The sequence below is a fragment of the Triticum urartu genome, chromosome 6, assembly GCF_003073215.2.
Source record: "Triticum urartu cultivar G1812 chromosome 6, Tu2.1, whole genome shotgun sequence".
In the NCBI taxonomy this organism is placed as follows: domain Eukaryota; kingdom Viridiplantae; phylum Streptophyta; class Magnoliopsida; order Poales; family Poaceae; genus Triticum; species Triticum urartu.
This window is the reverse complement of record NC_053027.1, coordinates 13,507,078-13,527,357: the sequence shown is the minus strand read 5'-3', so window position 1 is coordinate 13,527,357 and position 20,280 is coordinate 13,507,078. Positions and strand designations below refer to the sequence as shown.

The 20,280-nt window shown below is 44.6% G+C and overlaps 2 protein-coding genes and 1 pseudogene across 2 annotated transcripts; 1 reads left to right on the top strand and 2 right to left on the bottom strand.

Moving 5' to 3' along the window:
• Positions 1 to 1,830: 1,830 nt before the first annotated feature.
• LOC125516379 lies at positions 1,831 to 3,664 on the bottom strand (annotated as a pseudogene).
• A 597-nt stretch (positions 3,665 to 4,261) lies between these two features.
• On the bottom strand, positions 4,262 to 6,373 carry LOC125512648 (probable leucine-rich repeat receptor-like protein kinase At1g35710). The gene has a single exon (XM_048677746.1). It carries the CDS (start codon positions 6,371 to 6,373, stop codon positions 4,262 to 4,264), a length of 2,112 nt encoding a protein of 703 aa, XP_048533703.1.
• Positions 6,374 to 14,221: 7,848 nt separating this feature from the next.
• On the top strand, positions 14,222 to 17,490 carry LOC125516378 (receptor-like serine/threonine-protein kinase NCRK). Its single transcript, XM_048681849.1, is given in 7 exon segments — positions 14,222 to 14,390; positions 15,529 to 15,589; positions 15,591 to 15,606; positions 15,673 to 15,763; positions 16,016 to 16,022; positions 16,103 to 16,286; positions 16,456 to 17,490. Coding segments are annotated over 7 exon segments (1,563 nt in total).
• The last annotated feature ends 2,790 nt before the right edge of the window (positions 17,491 to 20,280 follow it).

Genomic DNA, 20,280 nt, shown 5'->3' with positions numbered 1-20,280 from the left:
CATAATTTAAGGAAGTTAGATCTGTGATTTGTTATACGTTTGGAAAGTTCTGGTTGTAATAAAGAGTGGAGAGAAAAATAAACCGATGGACCTGTGTGGGAGGGGGTGGTGGGAGGAGAGACGAAAAAACCCAGCGAAAATAAACCGCAGAGACTATTCACCAACTCGTTCATTAGGAGTAGAGATACCGTGTAATTTATAACTACCAAATATATCTCTCACACCCACTATAGAAATTGCTTAATACTAGTCGTCAACCCATGCGAATCGCATGGGCTAGCATGCAATACAACTTTATACAGTATTTAATAATTATAAACATTAACAATATAAAAAGGTCACATGCATTAGAAGTATAATCATCACATATCTTTTGAAATAATTATTATTAATGCAATATTGGCTCTATACAATTTGTTTTTGCTTGGTTAATTTCCAAAATGTAAACATGAAAATGCAATTTCACTATGTATTTAAATTTCATTTATAGATATATTTCATGCTATTTTTGGTCGAGTTTGTAATGTAATTGTCTCAACACAAATTTCTATTCACATGGGAGACATATTTTTTTCCATATTTGTTTTAAACTGTCTACGTCCGTATTTTAGTTATATTTTAAAATACAGAAATTAATTAAGTTCACATTTTGTATTTTCTATAGTTTTAGAATTGTGAAAGCTATTATTTTAGAGCTTGCCGTCATGTGTCATTGTAAGTTCTCTTGTCTATAAACTCTTATAATAATCAAGGTAGGGTTTTTGTTTACAATTTTTTTTGTTTTGATTTATCTTTATTAATAAACATTTATAATTTCGGACTCATATGTCTAGCTTGTGGTTTGAGATGGTTCAAATCAAGTAAACTTACTCACAAAAGCTGTCAAATATAGTAATATACTGTATATGTTTGATATAATTCAATGACACTACACAATATTATGTTGAAAAATAGACTCCACATTAATCTTTCCACCAAGAAACATCCAACAATATTCTTAAATATATAACATTGGTTTTTTAGACCAGTTAAATCTGAGAATGGGTGGGTAACCAAACCAAACCTGAACTGAACTCACGTGATGACGTTTTGGAAACTGAACCAAACTAACCCCCCGTAATTGGCATTGGCACCCAGCCCAAACTAAACCACATGACAAATTCCCCAAAACCAAACTAACCCATTCTAGGAACTATGGTTTTAGCCTATGGTTCTATATCAGTTCCCCACCCATACATGTACAGCTCAATATATGTACGATCTTGCACTTGACTGCTAAAACATAGAAGTCAATTTAATAACATGTACAGACATTGCACTTGACAGCTTACATATTCTGCACTACCAATACTTAATTTGCTGAACACTTGACAGTTTCATAACATGAACACTTGACATTTTCATAACATGTACAAAACACAGATTCTGAAGCACAAATATTACACTTGACAGCTTACACATTCTGCACTACCAGCACTTGAAGTACATAGGTAATGACAAACGGAGCTGAATTAAGGCTGATAATGGATTCCAAGTCAGGATTGCGTTACGCCATCTGCCGATGATAGATGTCACCGAGTTCTCACGGCGGTAGTAGTCAGCCTGTACGTGCGATCCTCCACGTGCATGCATGGCATGGCGCCATGGTGGGATCGATCTATCTTTGTACAGGCAAAAATGTAATCAACTCAATTTGAGAAGAAAAATGGGAGTGAGACGCATTGCGACCAAATTTACCAAGGGATTCGATGGTATTAACTGGTATAACATTTGCCAGAAAGAAAGAAAGAAAGAGGTACGTACAACATTGCAGATAACACATCTAATGCCTCAACTTTTCCTAATTTTACATTGCATGCCATCAACAAAGGAAAGAAAAAAACATCTCCAAGACTTAACTGTAAAGAGCATCCCAAACCACAACCAAAGACCAGACACAATCCCAGCAATCACACAGTAGTACATCCAGTGGTCCTCCTCTTCACCATTTCTCTGATCCGGTGCAAGCGAAGTATTGGCACACGAAATGTTTAGAGGAAATCCACAGAGCCCAGAATTGTTGGAGTAAATTGATGGGTCAGTCAGCGTCTGAAGCTGATTCCCGGTGGGTATCTTGCCCGACAAAAGATTGTTCGAGACATTCAACGCGGCGAGCCACGACAAGCTCGAGATGCTCGGCGGAATGTCTCATGTAAGTTCATTAGATGATAGATCGAGGGATTCGAGAAAAGTCAAACTACCAATGTTTTTAGGAATGCTACATGACAGATGGTTTCTTGATAGGTTTAGAAATAGGAGGCCCTGAAGGTTGGTTAGCTCTTCAGGAATGCACCGAGACAACAAATTGCCCGACAAATCGATACCGGCTAATAATTGGATATCTTTTCTAAATATCTTGTACTGGCCCTTCCAAATTATGTCGATTCTATCATAGTAATACCACTTGTTAGACGGTTTCTTAGTCGATAGATTTTGTGGATGCATCATGGAGGTCAAGCTGCCGAAGGCTACCGGAATCGAGCCGGTCAAGCTATTGTTTGCCATGTCGAGCAGCTGAAGTTGCGAAAGGCGTGATAACTCTAGAGGAATTTCTCGAGTGAAATTGTTTGATTTCAGGCTAAGGATTCTCAACAATGGGATGTGACTCCCGATCCATGGAGGGATAACACCAAAGAACTAGTTATTCCCCATGTCTAGGGTGGACAACGAGTTGCAGCCCTCCAGGACCGGTGGGAAGGCACCAATGAAGCCATTTCCGGCAAGGTAAAGAGACCTAAGAGAGCAGTTGTGGCTTGCCACAACTGCGGGGATTTTACTTGAGAAGGAGTTGTTGGATAGATCCATGAAAAACAGAGCCTCCAGGTTCCACCAGCAGTCCGGGAGCTTGCCGGTGAGACGGTTGTCTGATAGGTCCATGAACATCATAGCCTGGAAGTTGCACCAGCAGTCCGGGAGATCCCCGGTGAGCCGGTTATTTGACAGGTCCAGTATCTGGATGGAGAGGTGCCTGCAGAGCTGGTGCGGGATGTTGCCTACGAGGTTGTTATTGTAGAGCCGGAGGTCGGTGAGGCTGCCCATGCCACTGAGCTGCGGCGGAATGGTGTTGTTAAACATATTGCTGCTGAGGTCGAGGATAGCGAGCGAGTCGCAGCGCTCTAGGAGTGGGAGGGCTCCGAAAAAGGCATTTTCGGCAAGATATAGTGATATGAGAGAGCAGTTGTGGCTTGCCTTAGCCGCCGGGATTTCACCTGAGAAGAAGTTGTTGGACAGTAACACAGACTCCAGAGCCTGGAGGTTCCACCAGCAGTCCGGGAGCTGCCCGGTGAGCCAATTGTCCGACAGGCTCATGTACCGCAAATACTGGAGGTTGCACCAGCAGTTCGAAAGCTCCCCGATGAGTCGGTTGTTGGACATGTCCAGTGACTGGATGGAGAGAAGGTTGCATAGCTGGCGCGGGATCTTACCAATGAGGTTGTTCTCGTAGAGAGATAGGGCGGCGAGGCTGGGCATGCCACCAAGCTGTGGCGGGATGGAGCCGTTGAACCTGTTGCCGCTGAGGTCCAGACCCGGCGCTGAAGGGCGTGTTCCCGCCCGAGGAGATGCAGATCATGGCCCACCTGGCCAGGAAGTGCCTGCAGTGGGACCCCGAGGCCAGGCTCACCATGACTGAGGTCGTCCAGATCCTCTCCACCATCGCGCCCCTCGCTGACAAGCGCTGCCGGCACCACCTGCCCGCCGCCGCCGTTGCCTTCGCCCCGGGCTTCCAAACCGAGAGGCCGCGGGAATGCTCGGTGTGGCAGGATGGTGACGACGACGGCCGTCGCCGCGATCACCTGCACGGAAGGAACGACAGCAACGCCAAGGGCGCCGTCTTGTCTGGAGAGGTCACGGTTAACGTCGGGATGCCAGTGACGATGATGACGACGATGGGGCGGAGCTGGCGGTCGGCGGAGCAGGAGGAGGTGGACCTGATGGAGCCGCGGCTGGAGACGTTCACGAAGCCGACGACGACAGCCAGCCCTTCAGGTGAACGTGAGATGAATCGAATACGTCGTAGAAGAGATTGATAGAATAGTCAAGTAGAGCCAGAGAAGAAAAATGTGAGTGAGATGCATTGCAAATCAATTTGAGAAGAAAAATGTGAGTGAGATGCATTGCGACCAAATTTACCAAACGATTCGATGCTAGTACATTGGTATAACATTGTACATTCGCCAACAAAAATGAAAGAGGTACAGCATTGCAGATAACACAGCTAATGTCACATCTTTTTCATAATTTTACATTGCATGCCATCAACAAAGGAAAGAAAACCACATCTCCAGGACTTAACTGTAAAGAGCATCCCAAACCACAACCAGAGACCAGACACAATCCCAGCAATCACACAATAGTACATCCAGTGGTCCTCCTCTTCACCATTTCTCTCATCCGGTGCAAGCGAAGTATTCGTACATGAAATATTTAGAGGAAATCCACAGAGCCCAGAATTGTTGGAGTAAATTGATGGGTCAGTCAGGGTCCGAAGCTGATTCCCGGTGGGTATCTTGCCCGATAAAAGATTGTTCGAGACATTCAACGTGGTGAGCCACGGTATGCTCGAGATGCTCGACGGAATGGCTCCTGTAAGTCCATTAGATGATAGATCAAGGGACTCGAGAAAAGTCAAACTACCAATGTTTTCAGGAATGCTACATGATAGATGGTTTCTCGACAGATTTAGAAATTGGATGCCCTGAAGGTTGGCTAGCTCTTCAGGAATGCACCGAGACAACAAATTGCCCGACAAATCAATACCGGTTAATAACTGGATCGCTTTTCCAAATTTCTGCTCATGGCCCTTCCAGATTATGTCGATTCTATCATAGTATTTCCACTCGTTGGACAGTTCCGTAGTCGATAGATTTTGTGGATGCTTCATGGAGGTCAAGCTGCCGAAGGCTAGCGGAATCGAGCCGGTCAAGCTATTGTTTGAAATGTCCAGCAGCTGAAGCTCTGAAAGGCGTGATAACTCCAGAGGAATTTCTCCAGTGAAATTGTTTGATTTGAGGCTAAGGATTCTCAACAATGGGATGTGAGTCCCGATCCATGGAGGGACAACACCAAAGAACTTGTTATTCCCCATGTCCAAGGTGTCCAGCGAGTTGCAGCCCTCTAGAACAGGCGGGAAGGCACCAATGAAGCCATTTCCGGCAAGGTAAAGAGACCTAAGATAGCAGTTGTGGCTTGCCACAGCTGCGGGGATTTTACTTGAGAAGGAGTTGTTGGATAGATCCATGAAAATCAGAGCCTCCAGGTTCCACCAGCAGTCCGGGAGCTTCCCCGTGAGACGGTTGTTCGATAGGTCCATGAACATCAGAGCCTTGAAGTTGCACCAGCAGTCCGGGAGATCCCCGGTGAGCTGGTTATTTGACAGGTCCAGTGTCTGGATGGAGAGGTGCCTGCAGAGCTGGTGCGGGATGTTGCCGACGAGGTTGTTATTGTAGAGCCGGAGGTCGGTGAGGCTGCGCATGCCACTAAGCTGCGGCGGAATGGTGTTGTTAAACATATTGCTGCTGAGGTCGAGGATAACGAGCTTGTCGCAACCCTCTAGGAGTGGGAGGGCTCCAGTAAAGGCATTTCTGGCAAGATATAGTTTCTTGAGAGAGCAGTTGTGGGTTGCCTTAGGGGTCGGGATTTCACCTGAGAAGTAGTTGTTGGACAGGACCATGGACACCAGAGCCTGCAGGTTCCACCAGCAGTCCGAGAGCTTCCCGGTGAGCCGATTGTGCGACAGGCGCAGGTAATACAGAGACTGGAGGTTGCACCAGCAGTTCGGGAGCTCCCCGGTGAGACGGTTGTTGGACATGTCCAGCAATCCGATGGAGAGAAGGTTGCAGAGCTGGCGTGGGATCTCACCAATGAGATTGTTCTCATAGAGAGAGAGGGCGGCGAGGCTGGGCATGTCACCAATCTGCGGCGGGATGGAACCGTTGAACCTGTTGCCGCTGAGGTCGAGTACTTGGAGGGAGCGCAGCCACGATATGCTGGCCGGGATTGGGCCTCCAAGGTTGTTCCTCCAAAGGTTAAGAGAGGCAAGCTCCGGAAGCGCTGCGGTGTCGAGCATGTCGAGCTCGCCCGAGAGACCGAATCGCGGGAGGTTTAGCCTCCTGATCCCGCCGTTGATGTTGCAGAACACGCCTACCCAACCACAGACCGGCGTGGCCCGGGTCCAGTTAGATAGCGCGGTCGCGTCGACGAGGCTGGCCTTCCATGCTAGAAGGGCATCGGCCTCCGAGGTCACCACGGCAACCGTCGTCGCGGGCATGGCGGCCGCCAGTAGCAGGAAGAGCGCGACAGTGCCGGCGAGATGCGCTTGGGTTGGTCCCCTCATGGCCCCAACCCTGAGCGCGATGGTTGAGTAGGGAAAATCCAATCCACAGAAGATCACACGCACACACATATATATGGATGGATCGGCTGGCGCTCCGTTTCGTGCGGCAGAAAATCATACGCTCTATGGTCTGCACCGTACCCGAGTTATTTAGAGCAGTGTCCGAGTGTCCTGGCCGGCTGGCCCTCGTCATCTGTGTGCATACCGCCGGCCGGCACACACCGTGACGAATAGCGCCGGCGAAGAGCACCAATCAAGCAACGCACACACATACACCGGGTCCAATAATGTCCAATCAAATGAATGTTTAGAAAGCCTAGTCTTAGACTAAGTACGTTGTGCTCAACTTCTTTAACAACCTAGTCTCAAACAAACTTAAAGGGTAGTTTGATACGAAAGAAAATATAAAATATGGTTACAGAACTATTTAACCACATGTCGATGTTGCCCATATCTACTCGAACAGTATCCAGCTGATAATTTCAAGGTGCACCTAAACTGATATGGACCGTTAACTGAACATAACCTAACGGTTGTTCGAAGTACTACGTCCGTCTAGGTGAATTAGTCATTCACGTAGTTCTAGGTCATCGATTTGAGCAATTAAATATGTGTTATATGTCATAAAAATATATCACTAGATTTCTACATGGATGTAGTTTCTAAACATATATTTTTGTCACATATAATATATATTTAGATAGTTAAATCGTCGACCTAGAACTATGCGAATGACTTATTCACCGAGACGGAGGTAGTTGTGTATATCACCTTACGAGGTAGGTATGAGATTACGTCGAAGACACACGGCAAGATGCTCGGCTCTGATCCGGCCGGCCCGTTCATGCTGAATACAAGTTTTTTTTTCAGTGACAACACAATTCTGTATAGTTGATAAACCAATTTGAAATTGCTTGCCGTCTTATGGTGAATCCAAGTGTTAACGGTGCAGAAGAATAAAGCCATGTATAGTTGACTGTAATGGTTTTAGGGAATATTCCGAACATCCTCTCCTGATCGAGTCGTGCATCGCGAGAATCGAATTTTCTTTCTCCGAGCGAGGTCAGACCATGGTGCATGCGCTTCCACAAGGAAGTTAACACAAGACTGTAAGAGGATTAGAGAGGAGATAATTGACATAATGCGAGTATATATAGAGGCACAAGACTTGGAGGGCAAAAAGGCTCCTAGAGATAAGATGAGAAGAATTATTTTCTAATCTATCTATAACTACCAAATACATCTCTAACATCCACTACATAAATTACCTAATATGCCGACGGCTTTTTATTGGGGCCGTCGCGCATGAATGCATTTGGGTACCTCCGTGCTTAATTTGCTCGCGCCAGCTTCACATGCGTCGTGCATGAATGCATTTGGCTATGGTAATTGTTAATTGTACCCGACGAACGTTTCCTGAGAGGGGGTGACAAACGAACCATCTTTGCTGGCAGCTTTAGTTGTAAAACGGGATCAAACAATGATAGTGTTCGAATGAAAATTGCCTTCTCAGGAAGAACTGGCATGCCTTCTGAAGAAAATATCATCTCTCCCCACTTCATCAGAACTAAAAATGCAATCAAATTGTTTGCATGTGTCACCTATCCTGAAGAATCGTTCGCTAGTTAGGAGGATCCTTTGGCTAAGTGGACGTAGGCAAGCAGCTTCTGAAGAGAAAGTGCACCTCCTGGTCCCATTGTACATTCTCTTATTTTCTCTCCATGTACAAATAAATTCTTTCATTGTCTCATTTTTGTTTCCTAGTCAAAGCTTAACCTTCTTTTTTTAGATAAGATGCGCTTGCCTGGCTTTAGGTTCCTGGTAAGCCGGTTGTTTGACAGGTCGAGTATGCTGACGTGAAGGAGCGTGCAGAGCTAGTGCGGGATGTCACTGCACTACTAGGAGAAAGCTTATAGGTAGAACCTTAGCAGTAGCGTGGGGTGGAGAGGCAGCGCTCCTACTATATAGCAGCAGTGCTTGTCACGAACCCGCGCTACTGGTATCTCCGTAGCAGTAGCGCTGGCCGTCCACCCAGTGCTACTACTAAGTGGTTCCAGTCTCAGTCCACTAGGCTACCCATACTCCAAGTCCACTTGAACTACATCAAACATAAAACAACTGATCGTCGTTGTTCAACTGCTCCCAATACTCGTCCTTTGGTTGGGTCTTCACACTCGTGGTCATCCTCCGAGTCATCCCAACCCGAGGAGTCAGACTTGATGGGGATCACCGACGAGGGGCCGGCCTCGTCCTCCTTCACTGCCTTCTTCTTTCGTTGGGCCCCACACTTCCAAAAGAACTAGCACTCAGCCTAGACATACTCCGGATGCTCCGGCACAAACCTCGCCATCACCGCGTCATCACTGTCGTGGGCAACGAGAAATGTCGGCTTCTTCTTCTCCTCCTCCTCCTTCTTCTCATCCATTTGCCGAATTATGATATTCTTGGGCCTGCTAAACTCCGCCACGCCCAGGTTTCGACTGAACCATGTGTTGTGCTACTTTGCGTGCGTGCGGCGTGCTACTTTGCTTGCGGCATGTGTGGGTGCGTTTGTATTTTCACTGATGTTGGACATTCTACTTTGGTGGATTGCTTTCTTTGTAAAGCGGGACGGAAGCCTTTTTCGGTAAACAAGGCCTATAAATTTTGTCCAAGTCAAACGGTGCATAGTTTGCTCCCTAAAAAAAGTGCATAGTTTGACCAAGTTTGTCAAGAAAACTATCAACAACTACAAAACTAAGTAAATATAATATGGAAATATATTTATTCCTGATATAATGATCCTAATTTGATATTTGTGGTTCTTCATTTTTTTCCTACAAACCTGGTCAAGCTTTGCATCATTTGACTTCAAACAAAACTTTTACGCTTTCTTTTCAAGCACAAGAGGAGTAGCAGAATAACATGAAAGACACCGGAAAGACGTTCACCTCAATGTCGTTTATGGTGAATCCAACTGTTAACGGTATACAACAATCTAGCTTGCAAACTTAGCCTTGCTTAGATGGTTTGCTTTTTGGTGGTGGAACAAGCCCACCATGGTTCAAGTCCTAGACTTGACATTGGTGCTCGCATTTTCCTGGATTTATTTCGGGTATCCTATAATATTCATTCAGTGAGAGGAAACGTCCCGTCGACTATGGAGGCGCCTCTTGTAACTCGTCAATTTCAAAATGATGTGTTTGTGTTTGTACTATGTAAAAAAATCCAGCTCTGCATACAAATCTACGACCGATACATCTTTATTAGTTTTATAGAGATCTAAATCTATTTTTGAAACCTTCCGCAAAAAAAACTTTTTGAAACCAATAAGATACAACAACCATCTATAAATTTCCAATTGAAGGTCAAACATGATTGGATTTTGGTATTCCTAACATGAAATCCATAAGTAGCTAAACTGCGTAATAAAATGAAAATAGAAGTACATAATTATATTATTTTTATGAACACGAGAATGAAATTTGGAACAGAAATTAATCAAAAATTACATAATATTTTTTATTCAATTTTATTTCCATTCAATCAAAATATAAGTACATAATTTTTATATATGAACCTAAGACAAAAATGTGGAATAGAAATTAAACATAAATTAAATTAAATTTAATCATTCAATTTATGTTCATTCAATCAAAATAGAAGTATATAATTATATTTTTATATGAACCTAATACTGAAATCGGGAATAGAAGTTAAACTTAAATTAAATAAAACTTATTTATTCAATTAAATTTCATCTAATCAAAATAGAAGTACATAATTATATTTCTATATGAACCTAAGTCTGAAATATGGAATAGAAATTAGTCATAAATTAAATTAAATTTATTTATTCAATTTTATTTCCATTCATTTAAAATAGAAGTAAATAATTACATTTTATATGAACCTAAGATGTAAATGTGAAACATAAATTAATTAAAATTAAATAAATTCATTTATTCAATTTTATTTCCATTCTATCAAAATATAGGTCAATTCAAACCAATATGAAGGTGTAAAAAGAACAAGCTATGACTAGGATGAATATTCCATCCATGTGCCATGAACATGTAACGTAATTTAATAGAGCTAAGGTGGTAAAAGAAAGAGAATACAAAGAAATATAATGCACATTTGATGGTAAAATTTCCAACAAAATTGTATCACGTGTTTATTCAAGACATACTACCTTCATTCTGAAAATACCTAAAGTTCTAATTTTGTCCTAATTAAGTTTAACTTCCTCAAGGTTTGACCAAATATATATAAAGATATACTAATATTACAATATCAAATACATATATTGCGTGGAATGTAATGAAACTAATTTGGTGTTGTAGATGTTAATATATGTTTCTGTACACTCAGTCAAACTTAATGAAGTTTGATTCATGTCATAACTCTTACCTTCTTACCTCTCATGTGAAAAGAGGAGATAAGAGGGACCGTGTTAAAATTGGCCATAACTTCAAGTAAGTTGGAACGGAGGGCGTACAATGTTTTCCATACATTCAATGATATATCAATCAATAGAAAATCTAGTCTCACAAATGTGTGAACCACTTAGCTAGCTAGGCTATTCTCAAGCCACAATGTTTGAAACTTTCTGAAACTTGGCAGTTTGCCCGGGTGCACGGTGCACTGATGCATCTTTTTTCCAGAAAACTACACAATCATAGTGAGAAGTGAAGCACGGGTTCAAGCTTATGTTCAAAAGGATTGTATAGAAGATATTGTACAATCTTAATGACTATTTAAGATTTTTTAAGATAGAATGTATGGTCTTTTGGAGTTTTTTTGTCTGTTGCATAACAAAGTAAACGAATTTTCCTACATGCATTTTTCTATTGGTATTACAAAGTAGAGAACACAACCAATGTCACAACTTCTTCATCATCTTACATTGCATGCCATCGACAAATAAGAGAAAAGCACATCTACAGGTCTCAATTGTAAAGAGCATCCAAAACCATATCCAGGAACCAAACAAAATCCCAGAAATCACAAAATAGCACATCCACTGGTCCTCCCCTTCACCATCTGTCTCATCCGGTAAAAAAGAACAAGCTATTACGAAGATGAATATTCCATCAGTGTTCCATGAACATGTAACGTAATTTAATAGAGCCAAGGTGGTAAAAGAAAGAGAATACAAAGAAACATAATGTACATTTGATGGTAAGATTTCCAGCAAAACGGTATCATGTGTTTATTTAATATACATACTACCTTCATTCTAAAAATACTTGAGGTTCTAACTTTTTCCTAGTTAAGTTAAAAAACTCAAGTTTGACCAAATATATATATAAATGTACTAATATTTACAACATCAAATATATGTGTCTCTCTCTCTCTCTCTCTCTCTATATATATATATATATATATCTCTATATATATATATATATATATATATTTGCACATTACTTCTGTACAAATTGTGCAAATTTTCAAATGTATTTCATAATTTTTGGAGTTACAGAAATTTAGTAAACTTCCAGATTACTACAGACTGTCCTGTTTTTGACAGATTCTGCTTTTCGCGTGTTGTTTGCTTATTTTGATGAATCTATGGCTAGCATCGGGGGGTATGAACCATAGAGAAGTTGGAATACAGTAGGTTTAACACCAAAATAAATAAAGAATGATTTCATTACAGTACCTTAAAGTGGTAGTTTGCTTTATTACACTAACGGGTCTCACAAACTTTTTGTTAAGTTTTTGTGGATGAAGTGTTCGAAGAACGAGGAGTTACCGATGTGAGAAGAATAAAGAGGGGCAAGAGTTGAAGCTTGGGGATGCCCAAGGCACCCCAAGTAAATATTTCAAAGGATAATCAAGCATCTAAGCTTGGGGATGCCCCGGTTGGCATCCCATCTTTCTTCTTCAACAAATATCGGTATACCTCGTTTTTTTGTTTCGTTCACATGATTTGTGTCCTTTGTGTTTTTCTTTCTCTTTAAGAACCATGCTAGTATGAGATATATCTTCATCGATTTATAGAATGATCCATGTGCTTCACTTATATCTTTTGAGTATGACCTTATAGAATGCTCTTTGCGCTTCACTTAAATATTTTGAGTATGGTTTTATAGAATGCTTCATGTGCTTCACTTATATATTTTGAGCTTGGATATCGGTTATTTTATATTAATTATAGAATTCTCCATGAACTTCACCTATATCTTTTAGAGTATAAATAATACTATCATCTAAAGCAGGTTTGGAAGAGTATCAACTTTAGGAACTAGTGATCCCGCTATTCCGAATGAGAAGAATTTTGCTTATGTAGAGAGTAGAAAAATCTCTATGCTTGTAGATCATGAAAAGAATGATTTATGTGATGGTTATATTGTTGAATTCATTCATGATTCTGCTGAAAATTATTATGAGGGAGGAATATATGCTTGTAGAAGTTGCAATAATATCAAGTTTCCTCCCTATGTGCTTAAATTTTTGAAGTTATACTTGTTTTGCTTTCCTATGCTAGTTGATTCTTGTTCCTATAAATTATGTGCTCAAAAAATCCCTAGGCATGGGAAGTGGGTTAGATTTAGATGTGCTAGTCATATTCTTCATGATGCTCTCTTTATGTTTCAATTCTTATCTTTTATGTGAGCATCATTGAAATCATCATGCCTAGCTAAAAGGCATTAAAGAAAATCGCTTGTTGGGAGACAACCCAATATTTACCCTTACTGTTTTTGTGTGTTTACATGATTAAGCTACTGTAGTAATCATGTTTTATAGGTTTTGTTTCAATAAAGTGCCAAGTAAGGGGTTCCGGTCAGCCCCGGCAAAAGATATGGGCCTTATGGGCCAAGAGGGGAAACACACCAGCCACAAAGGGGCTGGTGCCCCCCCCCCCCCCCCCCGATGGGCTGGCCAAATTGGAGAAGAAAAGGGGAAGGAGGAAAGGAAAAAGGAATAGGATTCCCCCTTCCCCCTCTTCCCTTCCTACTCCGAATAGGAATAGGAAAGGGGGGAGGCCGAATTGGGAGGGCTCCCCCTTGGCTGCCTCTCCTCCTCCTCTCCAACCTCTGTATATGAAGGGGGGCACCGCTAGAACACACACCAACAATTGTTAGTCGTGTGTGGTGCCCCCTCCACGGTTTACGCCTCCGGTCATATTCTCGTAGTGCTTAGGCGAAGCCTTGCGTGGATCACTTCACCATCACCGTCATCACACCGTCGTGCTAACGGAACTCATCTACTCCCTCGACACTTTGGTGGATCAAGAGTTCGAGGGACGTAATTGAGCTGAACGTGTGCAGAACTCAGAGGTGCCGAGCTTGATTGGTCGGAACGAGAGGAAGTTCGACTACATCAACTGTGTTCTCAAATGCTTCCGCTTTCGGTTTATGAGGGTACGTGGACACACTCTCCCCCTCTCGTTGCTATGCATCTCGTAGATAGATATTGCTTGAGCGTACGATTTTTTTTGAAATTGCATGGTATGTTTCCCAACAACTACCGGAGGGGGGAATGGACCGACAAGCTGGACGTGCATATGTTGTCTTTGTGTCGAATATTATGTACACAAGGAGTTACGTGGACTTGGAGTTGTAATTGGTGTGAATAAATACGAATCGTGTAGGAGTCGGACACGTTATATCCTAGATTTCTTATATATCGAGGGGCAGCACAAACCGCACGTTATAACCCATGACAACTTGATAGCACTAGGTATGCAGGGGAGCCGGCGAATTGTGCTGGCGCCCGGGCGGCCGATGTTACGGTATCTTGGGAAGGAGCGCCCATAGTCATTGCCTCAGGGATGTAGCCATATTGATAAACCTCGTCAACAAATATAGTACCTTGATGTGTCATCTATGATCTTACAATAGCGTTTTATTCTAACAACGTATGCGCTGTCATCGATTTGGGGAAGCTAACTCCAATAGCAACCTGTCATCCAGTTGCTCTTCCTCATGCCACTGCCTAAAGGTACGAGAAATTCAATACTTATTCTTATGGGTCGTGGCAGAGGAAAACAGTGGCCCTGCAGGGTCATGGAACTGCTCGTGCTGCTCCGACAAAGAAATAAATAGCATAAAACTACTACTTTACAGACTAGACTTTCAAAAAACTATTGGTTTTTAATTTTTCTCAAAAAACTACCTAACAGGCGATAGGCTGTTGCAAAAAAACCCCAAATGACCGTTGTTTAAAAATCAAACATATTTATGACAGGTCGGGCCCACACCTAAACCAACCGTTTGTTTGACCGTTTGTTTGATCGTTAACTGACACGTGGGTACCACATGTCTGTGTTTCTTCATCATAATCTAATAATTTTAAAAAAGTAATCAGCCCCTGTAAATATTTTAGAAAATCAATCAGGTCCCTGCAAACAAATTAAAAAGGCAATCGGATCCTTCCCGTGGCTGTGCTCCAGATCGAGAGGAGCAGGCGCCCGCAGCCATGCTCGCCGGCAATCAGCTGTCGTGTGGAGCTCTTGCCGGCGGACAGTTCGTGGGTCAAGGAAGGAACGGCTCAGCGAGGTCGCAGGCCAGGTCACAGGCCAGGGGGAAGGGCGCGTAGGCGGGGCTTCTCTAGGCGGGCGAGGGTCCAGGCGGAGCTCCTTGCCGGCCACCGCCTCCTCTAGCCGGCGAGCCGCGCCGGCAACCGCCGTGAGCTCCCCGTCACGCGGCCTCTCTCCCTTCCCTCTTCCTCGCACTGGCTCGAGGTGGGTGGAGCAGCTCGACCAGCTCCGTCCAATGGAACCAGCTGAAGGTGGTGGCGGCGTGGCCGGCCTCGACGCGGAGGCAGGGTCGATGTTCTCGTTCTAGCGGCTCTGCTTGGTGGTGGTGGCGGCATGGCCGGCCTCAGTGCGAAAGGAGGCGACGAACATGGCTTCGCTCGGTGGCGTGGGCCGGCATGTGGCCGGCGACCATGGTCTCTGGTGTGCTTTGGCGTAGGGAGAGAGAGGAGAAGAAAATGGGGAGAGACACTGACAGGCGGGCCTCATATGTTAGTTAACGGTTAAACAGACAGATTGTTTACATGCGGGCCCGACCTATCATAAACAGGTTTAATTTTTAAACGACATTCATTTGAGGGTTTTTGAAACAGCCAACCGCATGTTTGGTAGTCTTTTAAGAAAAATTAAAAATCGGTAGATTTTTGCAGCCCTATCCTGTAAAATAGTAGTTTTATAGTATTATTTACTCGCGACAAGGCCCTCCAGAAAGAAGAACATGCTGTGGTGCACAGCGGGAGTTGCTTCACTTCATAACTGCACATCCGGTATATGCCATTCTTCTCTACTGATTCAGATATATCCTTCATATATGCTTCAGATACTAAATGTTAACACTGTAGGAAACTCTGAACAAGGGAGGAAGCATTTCTCTAGCAAGACAGCCATTGCAATGGGAGGGGAACGTTTGGTTCCCGGGAACATATGTACCTTATATAGAAAAAAAATTAGCAATTCAAAAAAAAGTCAAAAATTTCTGAAAATATTTTTAAAATAAACTTGACCTTCCATTGTACTACTGAGAAAAGTTTCAAAAAAAATTCCTTTTTGACTTCTTTTAGAAAAGACAAATTTTCGGTCAAAATAGCATGAATAGTGACTTATAATAGCAAATAAATTTTGTCTTTTTCGCTGTGAAGTCAACGTTGATTTCTTTTTTGTGAAAATTTATATACTAGTGCGTAAGTAAGTCAAGTTTAATCTAAAAATATTTTTAAACTATTTTGACTTTTTGCTTAATTTTTTTAAACAAAATCCCCATATAGGATGTATATACATGCGAGAGCCAAAGAGTGCACCATGGCGTGCTACTTTCGCCGCAAGGGCGCGCTCTCTCCGCGTTCCCGGATGCACTCTTTCGACAAGTACGTGAGCTGGAGCAGCAGGTCAAACCTCGTTAGCCACCGATCTTCTCCTCTGGCCCAACTGAAACACAAACCAGGGCTCAGTGTCATCAAAGGCAAGGAGAACATCTTTTATCATTTCTCTGAATTGCTTCTCTGTTAATAAGTCTGAACCATGAACTTTTTTCAAAAAAGTCTGAAGTCTGAAAAAGAGAACATCCATGATCCATCACCATTGATTGGCATCTGCATCTTCTACCTCCATGAACGAACAGATCGAGCTGCTGTCGAGGCTGAACCACTGCCACGTGGTGCCATTGCTGGGGTACTGCTCGGAGCGGCAGGGGCGGCAGCTGGAGCGGCTGCTGGTGTTCGAGTGCATGACCAATGGCAACCTGCGGGAGTGCCTGGACGACCTCAACAGGAAGCCCATGGACTGGGCGACGCGCGTCGGCGTGGCGCTGGGCGCGGCGAGGGGCCTCGAGTACCTCCACGAGGCGGCGGCGCCGCGCATCCTCCACCGGGACATCAAGTCCACCAACATCCTGCTCGACGACCGGTTCAGGGCCAGGATCACGGACCTGGGCATGGCCAAGTGCCTGATGAACGACGGCGTGGCGAGCTGCTCCAGCTCGCCGGCGCGCATGCTGGGCACCTTCGGGTACTTCGCCCCCGAGTACGCCATCGTCGGCAAGGCGTCGCTCAAGTCGGACGTGTTCAGCTTCGGCGTGGTGGTGCTGGAGCTCATCACGGGCCGGCAACCGGTGCACAAGAGGGGCGGCGGCGCGGGCACGGACGAGAGCTTGGTGATGTGGGCGACGTCGCGGCTGCGGGACAGTAGGCTGGTGGTCGCGGAGCTGCCGGACCCGGCGCTGAAGGGCGCGTTCCCGCCCGAGGAGATGCAGATCATGGCCCACCTGGCCAGGGAGTGCCTGCAGTGGGACCCCGAGGCCAGGCCCACCATGACCGAGGTCGTCCAGATCGTCTCCACCATCGCGCCCCTCACCGACAAGCGCCGCCGCCACCACCTGCCCGCCGCCGCCGGCGCCTTCGCCCCGGGCTTCCGTGCCGAGAGGCCGCGGGAATGCTCGGTGTGGCAGGACGGCGACGGTCGCCGCGATCACCTGCACGGAGGGAACGATAGCAATGCCAAGGGCAACATCGTGTCTGGAGAGGTCGTTGTTAACGTCGGCACGCCGGTGATGATGGGCCGGAGCTGGCGGTCGGCGGAGCAGGAGGAGGTGGACCTGACGGAGCCCCGGCTGGAGACGTTTACGCAGCCGACGACGGCGACGAGCCTCTACAGGTGAAGGGAGATCGATCGAATACGTTGTAGAAGAGATAGATATAGAATAGTCAAGTAGCACCAGAAACTCTGCTGCGATCCTCCGCGTGCATGGCATGACGGGACCGATCTATCTTTGTACAGGCAAAAACGTAATCAAATCAATTTGAGAAGAAAAATGGGAATGAGACCCATCACGCCCAAATTTATCAAATGATTCGATGCTATTTTTTTAGATGCTTTTGGTATAGGACGCCGATAACTGCCATACGTATGGTGTATCGGGTGGTTGTGCCGCATGCCCTGTGTGGCACGGAGACGACCCCGCCCGCACGACCGTATCCGGACGCACGCAGCCACGGCCCGCACGTCCGGTGCAGTGTCCGGTGCAGCGCGATCACCCCGCATGAGCACGTCCGCGTGAGCGAGCACGCGGCCCGCACGACCCGTCTCGGCTGTCGCCCCTCCCCGCCTGCGAGCCACATGCCCCGCGTGTCAGTAACCACGCATCCCGCCGCGATTGCCATGGTCCGGACCCTCTTCAGTTGCCATGTTGCCATGTTGCTGAACTGCAGTTGCCATGTTGCTGAACTACAGTTGCCATGTCGGACAACTACAATTGCCATGGTTGCTCAACTGCAGTTGCCATCTTAGGTCAAGTGCCGGATGCCATTTTTGGGCAACTACAGCTGTTTCCATGTATGGTCTGGTCTACTACAGTTACCAAGATTTAAAAAACTTTAGAAGTTGCCACCTACTAACACTGGACAGTTGCCATGTAGCGCTAAAAAACATGACAAAAAACATGTTTCGGGTAAAAAAAGAGTTGTCATCTGCTTACAAGCACGCTAGGGCAGTTGCCATGTACCCTGCAAAAACACATGGCAACTGATAGTTTTTGGTGTGTGGGAGAGGAGACGGGCATGTGGGCGACGGTGGTATCTTTAGAAGTTGCCACATACTAACACTAGACAGTTGCCATGTAGCGCTACAAACAGACGTGACAACAATAACATGTTTCGGGTAAAAGAGAGTTGCCATCTGCTTACAATCACAAATAGGGTAGTTGCCATGTACCCTTCAAAAACATGGCAAATGACAGCTTGGGTGTGGGAGAGTGGGAGAATGGGCAGTCGTGGTAGATGGGGAACAGAAGTGGTGCGCGGCGTGCGGGCGCGAGAGCAGTTTCATCGCATGCCCCAACTGGCGAACCGTTGGCCGCGAAGAGAAAACCGGCATGCGGGCGAACTCCCTCACACACCACACACATGAGTTGTCCTACGTGGCACAGAAAAAAGCCTTTTCATGCCGAGATTCATGCAAAAGGAATTGGACGACGATGGAGGCATGTGGGTGAGTTGGCTAACGCCCACACGTGTGGGCGTTAGTGTTTCCGTTGGTATAACATTGTACATTCGCCCAAAAAAAAGAGGTCTAGCACTACGCGTCCACCGATTGATAATCTAAAAAGATCTGCCGTCTCCCAGACCGTCGGATGGAGGCAGAGTTAACTGTTAGATCTTGCAACAAGCTTAATGTTGCACTTGTTTCTCTACAACAACGAGCTTGTTGCAATCTTTTTCTCCTTCGATCTCTGCAACAATGGCTATGTTGCGTCTCATCTATCTGCAACAACTGCCTTGTTGCAAATCTGCAACGATGAGCTTGTTGCGTTTGGCCTTCTGCAACAAGAGCCTTGTTGCATAAACTTTTTTTGAACCTTTTTCCCCCGGTCTCTGCAACAGAGGTGCTATTGCAGAAACGTTTGTAACAGAGTTGTTGTTGCTAAGTCGGCATGTCCATTTTCTTTCCTTAACCTTTTTCCTCTCCGATCTCCGCAACAGAGGTGTTGTTGCAGAAACCTTTGTAACAAAGGTGTTGTTGCGGAGTTAGCATATGAGGGATCTGCCGTACCGCCGCCAGTGAGCTCACCGGAGCAGCACACCGCCATGCCCGCACCTCGTTCTCCCCTAGCTCGTTGTAGACCTTTGCAACACTTCAGATGTTGCACAGGAGGCGGCGGTGGTTGCAGCTTCATTGCCAGAGGTAAAGGGACACGGCGGTGTACCAGCGCAAAGCTCTTTTTATCGGTGCCGGGATCTACCGGCAACCAGCTAGCCAATAAGCTCATGACACCACTTCAAGCACTCATATATGGGAGATGTATTTCACTCATTTCTCTAGATTTGCATGCAGTGTATTTTCTGCACTAGGACCCACCATATGTCAGATGAAGGACACATGCATGCATGACCATCTCTTGCTGACACACAAGTACTTATGAAGCACGCATGCATTTTGTTTTCGCTTTGACAATTTCAATCACGCATATCTTTTAGTCTATAGTTTTATTTTTAAAGCTTTTTTTATATTTGAACTCCCAGGGTCAATACCTTTAAAACAAGATCATTCTTGGATATATTTGAAACATGTTTAAATTTCAACGTTCCAATTCACTTATTTCGTTCAATCTATTAATTTCGTGTGGGAAATTTGTTTTCCATTTTAGTGAATTTATTTTGAAATGAGCTAAACTTGTATTGAGTGAAATTTGAAATGAGCTAAAATAATTTTGAAATTAGTTTTGTAATGGATGGAATATAGTATTTCAATAGAATTTTTGAGTGAAATATTTTTAAACGTGTGAAATATGTTTATTGAAATGATTGAAATCAATTTTTATATGAGTGAAATACCAGTTTCGCAAGCGCACAGTGAAATTAGTTTTGAAATATATCTTTTGTAATGAGTGAAAAAGATATTTTGAAACGAGTGAAATATAGTATTTCAATTGAATGAGTGTAATGTGTTTTCT